Genomic DNA, 7989 nt, shown 5'->3' with positions numbered 1-7989 from the left:
TCCAACTGAGCCAGCCAGGCATCCCTCAACTGTGAGTTTTTAGATGGTTTTTAAATCTGGAAGAACTGATGAAGGCTTTCCCACATTCCTCGCGTTTATAGGGTTTCTCTGCAGAGTGAACCCTTCTATGTTCAGTCAGTTTTGAGGACTCACTGAAGTCTTCCCCACATCCTCCACATTTATAGGACTTCTTCACAATGTGCTTTTTTAAATGTTTGTTAAGGTGTAAGGAATATCTAAAGGCTTTCCCACAGGTCTTGCATTCGTAAGGTTTCTCCCCGGTGTGAATTTCCATGTGTCTCATAAGGAAGGACTGATACACATAACTTTTCCTACAGTCTTGACATTTATATTTTTCCCCTCTGGTCTTAGTCTTCCCATGTGAGTCAGAATTTGCCATGTGGGCGAAGGTTTTCTCACCTTGATTCTTCTCGTGATTTGTGTCTGCTGTATACGACGGCCTCTGCACGTCCCGGGTCGAGGTATTTTGGAAGGTGGTTTCACATGAATTAGACTCGTCGTAAGTCTTCTCTGTAGTGGGAGTCTTGTATACCCTAAGGGAAACGTCTTCACCAAACGGATCCCATTCATCGATGTCCACCCCCACGCAGATACTATTATGTACATGAAGGATATTGTTCTGACGGTCGATCCATATTTTGGACTCTGGCTCTGCCTGACTTCCTACAAATGGGGTCAGCTCAACGCTCTGCCACAAGACTCTATCATTTTCGTTGTTTCTATGGATCTTTCGATGGCTGGTTAGGATAGGATTTTGCACCAGAATATGTGAGCCACATTTTTGGATACGGTTTCTTGTGGAATCTCTCCGTGAGCTAGATAGAGAGTTGTCCCTCATTTCGTGGTAGTCACGGAGTCTACCCGGAGATTCGCCCTCCTTGTGCACAGTGGCAACTTGCTTCAACTTTTGCTCCCTTTGCTTGGGTGGCTCGTCTGTTCTGGGGCATTTCCAGTCTTCTCCCGATGGGGAGGGCCGGGAACTGTGGCTCACGGCACACACTCTGTTTGCTTCATCAGGTGTCTTTCTCGCGAGAATGTCCTGCTGACGGGTTGAGTTTTTGGCTTTATGTTGAGTCACCGAATCTGAAATAAAGGGACACTAAGTTCAGTTCTTTGTTGAGAGTTAAGGTGGGTTGGAGACGGTAAAACAGGTAAATGTCCATGTGGGTTTCTTTTCAAATGGTCCCTCTGCACACGTGAGGGAAACAGGAAAGGGAAGGAAGCACACGCAAGCCAACAGAAAGACATCAGGGATTTGGGCCGTGTCAGGAGCTTGACCATGGTGAGGATGGGTTCTGTGGGGATTAAGGGTGTAGNNNGGAATGCCACGTGGAAGAGAACTGGACAAAGAGTCTGTCATGGGCCGAATTTGTGTCCCCCACAAATCCATATGTTGAAGCCCTAACTATGGGATGGTATTTGCAGATATTTGCAATTACCTCTGGGACGTAATTGGGTTTAGATAAGATAGGACAGTGGGGCCCCCACGATGGGACTGGCGTCCTTACAAGAGCAGGAGAACGGAGCTCACTGTCTCTCTGCCATGTGAGGACACGGGGAGAAGGCGGCCATCTGCAAACCAGGAGAGAGACTTCGCTGGGAATGACCCTGCTGCCCCCTTGACCTGGAACTTCCCAGCCTCCAGAATGTGAGAGAGAAATGTTCGTGTGTAAGTCACCCAGACTATGGTGTTCTGTCACAGCAGCCCAAACAGACCAGGACAGAGTCCATGTCTAATTTTAAAGATGAAGGGGCGGGGCTCAGTCGGTTAAGCATCTGTCTTTGGCTCAGGTCATGATCTCAGGGTCCTGGGATCAAGCCCTTAATTGGGCTCCCTGCTCAGTGGGGAGTCTGCTTCTCCCTCTCCCTCTGCCCCTCTCCCCCTGCTCGTGCTCACTCTCTCTCTCAAATAAATAAATAAAATCTTTAAAACAATTTTTTAAAAATTGCAGTGAAATTCACTTAACACAAAAATGACCTTTTTAAAGTGTACCCTTCAGCAGCATCGAGGACATTGGCCATGTGCGGTGACCAGCACCTCTATTCAGTTCCAGGACATCTCCATCACCCCGGAAGGAAGGAGGGAAGAACTTCTAGGTCATGAAGCGGCCACTCCCTGTTCTCCCTCCCTCCAGCCTTTCACAACCACGAATCGGCTTTCTGTTTCTATAGATTTACCTATCCGATATTTCACATAAACGAAATCAGGTAATATGTAGTCTTTTGTGTCTGCCTTCTTTCACTTACCGTAATGCTTTCGAGGTTTATCCATATATATTTTTTAAAGATTTTATTTATTTGACAGAGAGAGCAAGAGCACAAGCAGGGAGGCGGCAGGCAGAGGGAGAAGCAGGCTCCCCGCCGAGCAGGGAGCCCGATGCGGGGCTTGATCCCAAGACCCTGAGATCATGACCTGAGCCGAAGGCCAATGCTTCACTGGCTGAGCCACACAGGCACCCCCATATTGCAACCTGTTATCAGTGCTTCACTCCTTTTTATGGCTGAATAATATTCCGCTGTGTGGATGGACTATATTCATCTGTCCATTCATCTGTTGATGGACAATTGGTTTGTTTGCACCTTTCGGCTGCTGTGAGGAATGCCGCTATGTCCACACTTCTTTTTTTTTTTTTAAGATTTTATTTATTTATTTGACAGAGATAGAGACAGCCAGCGAGAGGGGGAACACAAGCAGGGGGAGTGGGAGAGGAAGAAGCAGGCTCATAGCGGAGGAGCCTGATGTGGGGCTCGATCCCATAACGCCGGGATCACGCCCTGAGCCGAAGGCAGACGCTTAACCGCTGTGCCACCCAGGCACCCCGAAATGGATTCTTAATCAACATGTCCACATGGTCAAATCCTTCCTTGTAAGGATTCATAGCTGCCCGGCAGGCAGGTGCACAAAATACCCCGGCCCCATTCCCAGACCGGCTCCTTGCTCCAAATGGGAGGCCGGATGAGGTTTGCCCAGTTGAGATCCCGGTCACCGGGAAATCGGACAGTGCATGGCCCAAGGGAGTGGTGCTAGGACTTTCCACGAAGCAGGGGCACACGCTTTGGCCTGCAGGGGTTCCGGGGCTAAGCCAGTATGAGTACGGAGCGACAAAGTGGTCCCTCCCTTTTCCTCCTGAATGCACTGAGATTCTCTGTGCTCTGTGTTCACCACCTAGGGATCTCCCGAGGGCTGTCAATCATGAAGAGAATAAAACTGTAATGCAACGGACAGAGTTCCTATTTCAGGGGGTAAACCCTACGTCCACCCCTTGTGGGCAATGGCCCCGTCTTGGTTACTCAGCAATCCCCCGTCCCATTGCTCAGCACAGCGCAGGGAACCCAGGAGGGGGTCTGACCCGCATGTGTCCCCGCGAGGGCAGGCTGCTCACCCACAGAGGCCAGGTTCCTGCAGTTTTCCAGCATCACGTCTCTGTAGAGAATTCTCTGTGCCGAGTCCAGGAGGGCCCACTCCTCCCTGGTGAAATTCACGGCCACGTCTGTGAAGGTCACGGAGTCCTAGAACAACACACCCGTTTGGGGCACTGATATGAGTTGAATTGCGTCCCCTCCCAAAGATCAGCCAACGTCCTAACCCCCAGGACCTGTGAATGGGACAAGAGTTGGAAACAAGGTGTTTGAAGATGTGGAAGAGGTACCATGACAGGGAGCCTGGGTGGCTCAGTCGTTAAGCGTCTGCCTTCGGCTCAGGGCATGATCCCTGGGTCATAGGATCAAGTCCCGCATCGGGCTCCCTGCTCAGCGGGAAGCCTGCTTCTCCCTCTCCCACTCCCCCTGCTTGTGTTCCCTCTCTCACTGTCTCTGTCAAATAAATAAATAAAATCTTAAAAAAAAAAAAGAAATCTAACTCTGAGAGATATTTTTGGTAGAAGCTGCTGGAATTCAAATGCTGGACAGGTGTTAGAGATATTGTGAGTTATTTTCTCTCTCTCTTTTTGTAAAGTACCTTATTTGGTATCCTGGATGCCCTGATTTCTAGTGACTTTTAATATTTAGATGATTTTTATTGTGTTTTTTACATTTTGTATTTTGAATTTTTTTTTAAGATTTTATTTACTTATGTAACAGAGAGACAGCCAGCGAGAGAGGGAACACAGCAGGGGAGTGGGAGAGGGAGAAGCAGGCTCCCAGCGGAGGAGCCCGATGTGGGACTTGATCCCGGAACGACGGGATCACGCCCTGAGCCGAAGGCAGACGCTTAACGACTGCGCTACCCAGGTGCCCCTGTATTTTGAAATTTTTTTTTCAAAATTTGAAACATTTCAGAATAGAAATTAAAACTATATATACAGTAAATATACATATAAACAAAGCCAGAGGATATCGAGGATTGGTATGTGTTTTTATATATTAAGTATATCTTCAGGGGCACCCGGGTGGCTCAGTCAGTGGAGCGTGCGACTCTTAAACTTGGGGTTGTGGGTTTGAGCCCCACGTTGGGTGTAGAGATTACTTAAAATCTTTAAATAAAAAAAAAGAGCTCAGCAGTACAAAAGAACTTTCTAACCATTTGCGTTAAATCATGGGAAGTGTAAACATACCTAATACAGGGAAAATGAGATGCGCGCAAGCCCTCATTCACTATTCACCTGTTTCCACACATTGTCGCCTCTTCCCATCCCCCTTCACGGCCTTTCTATTGCACAATGGTCCACAAAACTCCAGCTATCACAGCATTGCATCCTTAAATATGTTCGTGATATATCTCTAAAGCACGAGGAATCTTTTATTTTATTTTATTTTTTAAAGGATTTTATTTATTTGACAGAGAGAGACACAGCCAGCAAGAGAGGGAACACAAGCAGGGGGAGTGGGAGAGGAAGAAGCAGGCTCCTAGCGGAGAAGCCTGATGTGGGGCCCGATCCCGGAACACCGGGATCACGCCCTGAGCCGAAGGCAGGCGCTTAACCACTGCGCCACCCAGGTGCCCCTAAAGTGCAAGGAATCTTTTTAAATGTGGTCACAACATCATCACGCTGAATCAAATACCCTCATATGTCCCCGAGGACCCGGACACTGCATTCGGTCACTTGAGTCTTTTTAAATCTGTAACATTAGGGGCTGAAGAAGAGTGCACGGTGAGCTCATTTGCTCATTGCCATGAATTAAAGGAAAAATAAGGAAAAGATATGCGAGGATCTGCAAAACTGGTTGCTTCTGGGGGGCCAGGAGCCTGGAACAGAGCAAACCAGGGCAGAGGGAGGACGCCTGCAAGGTCTACCCTAACCAACCTGCAAATTTTAAAACACATCAATCTATTACATATTCCAGAAATACATTATTAAGCGAAATACAGTCTACAATTAAATAATTTACAATGCAATTGACGAGGTTGGCTTTTTTACCTTGAAGTCATCTTTTCCAGCTAAAATAAGAATTCCTTCTATTGGAGAGATTTAATTAATGGCTTTTACATTTCAAAATTCTCTAGGGGTGCGAACAGTGTGCCAGATGTCAGAGTGTTCTTCCAGTCGGGACTGGGACACCCACATCTTCTTAGCTATCCTGATTCCATTTCTTAGGAAACGGGCAACCATACGACTTTGCTTTCAAAAATTTCAAACATTTACGTGGGGTCGCCAAGATCCCCTTGTGTTCATGACTCCAGGGTTCACATGAACTCAGGTTTTCACAAAACAGAAACGTGCCACTCAGTATGACAGAGTTATCAAGTGCTTGGACAACCTGGAGATTCTGGGCCACCCTGTGACTGGGAAGGCAAGGAGGCAAAATCCCCGCGGCCATTCACCAGGTGAAGAGATCAGACCCAGAGGAAACCAGCAGCGGAGTCAAAAGGACTCTTTATTTCCCCCTTAACTGCTTTCTAACTCACTGATAAACTTTGCTCCCTAAAAATCATAGCCCTCAAAAATGCTGCTGTTTGACATCTTATCAGTAAGAAAAGAACATCCCACTCTCTCGCCTGGGGGATCTGGCGTCACTTGGACCCAGAAGCAGCTTCCATTTGCAACACCGGGCAGAGTTTCAGATAAGGGGTTTGGGACACAACATTCCACTTCTATCTGACCTTGTAGTTTCCACGGGACCATCCGGACCAGATCATTCCTTTGCACGTAGTTCAGCTCGAGCCTACGGAAGCCGGGAAGCATTTACATTTACCCTGAATGAAGTCTACCCTCTCCCCTCCTCCCCCTCCCGTGAGCCCGGACGCCATCCCTTCAGTTGCCAGGTTCCTCCCCGGTGCGATCGATCTCTCTCCTTGCAACAAACCAATACATCTGGGGCTGCAGGTGAGCCCCTGGTGATCTCAGACACCTTAGTTTGGGACAGTGAGAAAAGCAAAAAACAAAAGGGAAAGCATAATTCTGGGTGGGCTCAGGTAAGCGGGTCGAAGGAAAACACCCACATCTGGCGGATGAAACACACCCCGAGCGTCCCGGGAACCAGACCTTTCTGCAGTCGAGGAACGACAAACCGGCAACTTGTTCAAACCACTGGGTTTGGTCCTGACAACTCCACTGGAACTCCTTTGAACTTGGTCTTTTATAAATGTCCTCTACCGAGACCTCAGTGCCCGAAAAAGGACGAATGTGCCCATCGGAACCCAACTCACACCCGGCAACCCTTTCTCCAGTAGAGAACCCCAATGGCCATTTCTCAGCTCGCCCTAATCACATCGGACTCCGATACTTGAATGGATCCAAACAGCAGCCCCCTCCAGCCCCGCCGCCGCCGCCGCACGCGGGTGTCCCCCTGCCCAGGCCAGGGAATGCCCCCTGGGGCAAGGTGAAGGGCGCATTTAGGGCTCAGCACGCGGGCCACTCTCGGCCTCCCCTCTCCTCCAGGACGGAGAGAATCAGGCTTCCGCGGACTGCTGCTCCCGATTTCCCAGAACCCGACCCGGTCCCGCCCGCAGTGTGGTCTCTGCGAAAACCGCGCATACTCACCATCTCAGCAGCCCCGGCTTCTGGACGCGTCTGTGGGTGGCGCAGCCCAAAGGCTCGTTCGCTGTACTACAGAGAGGGTTGCAGGGCTGCGGACGAGAGGGATGGGACTGTAAAAATAATAACTAAGGAAACAAAGTGAAACAACGCCCCCCACCCCCCGAAGAGATCGAAGACAGAGACTCGTCTTGCCCGGGCCCTTTGTAGCTGCTTCCGGACCCCCACCTCAAAATGGATGGTTTAAGGGATTGGGTGGGGGCGGGGAGAGGAGGAGCCAGCAGGAAGGGGATCCCGGGGGATGCACCCCTGCGCGGCCCTGGGACCCCCCCCCCCCACCCCTGCACCCAGGGTCCCGCAGAACTTTCTCCCCAGCCTTCTGCTCCTTGGGGGGCGCCCGGAAATAAGAACCACTTCCCAGCGAAAGGGAGACTTCTCTGCGCTGGAAAAGGACACAATCGGGTGGAGGGGTCCCCAGTTTCCCTCTTAGGACCCCCCCTCCCTCTTTTCCTTTGGCAACCTTCCCCACCCGGTGAGCGAGCGCTGACTGACGGATAACCTGCAAGGTTTGCACGAACAGGTCTCAGAAAATACTGTTCTGTCCGCTCCTGGGGACCCTCCGGCCAGGAACTGGAATGACCTCCAATCCCAAATTCCAGTGGGCTGCCTAACATTCAGCCGGCGAGGGCACCCACCCAGCTCCCTCCGCCGCTGTCAAAACACCTGCACCCGGAGAGTCACCAGAAGCGCTTCCAAGGAATAAAGCCTTTAACCTCAATTGTTGAATTTCTTAGGGATGGCCCCCGGGAAGACCTGATTTCCATCCCTCCCCTTCCCCGCCCCCACCCCACCCCCACCCCGTCCCCGCCCTCCGCCCCTCCCCCAAAGACCGAGGCCAGCCCAGCCCATTCCTCTGTCTAGGAAAGAGGGGCAGGGAACCACTAAAAGTCAATTAAATCAATTAAATTTGTAGGAAATGCCTCATTTCTAGTAATTCAATCCTACCCTAAAGCTTTCATTGCCTAATACTAATATATACCTAAACTCATTTTTT

At 50.0% G+C, this 7989-nt stretch overlaps 1 protein-coding gene across 1 annotated transcript; it reads right to left on the bottom strand.

The window, feature by feature from the left end:
- Positions 1–25: 25 nt before the first annotated feature.
- On the bottom strand, positions 26–4543 carry ZNF114 (zinc finger protein 114). The gene is given in 3 exon segments (XM_040634429.1): positions 26–1104; positions 3405–3557; positions 4525–4543. Coding segments are annotated over 3 exon segments (1251 nt in total).
- Positions 4544–7989: the final 3446 nt, after the last annotated feature.

Source organism: Ursus maritimus, unplaced genomic scaffold (genome assembly GCF_017311325.1).
Source record: "Ursus maritimus isolate PB19 unplaced genomic scaffold, ASM1731132v1 scaffold_19, whole genome shotgun sequence".
Taxonomy (NCBI): domain Eukaryota; kingdom Metazoa; phylum Chordata; class Mammalia; order Carnivora; family Ursidae; genus Ursus; species Ursus maritimus.
The sequence above is the reverse complement of the archived record's forward strand: the minus strand, read 5'-3'. Positions and strand labels throughout refer to the sequence as shown.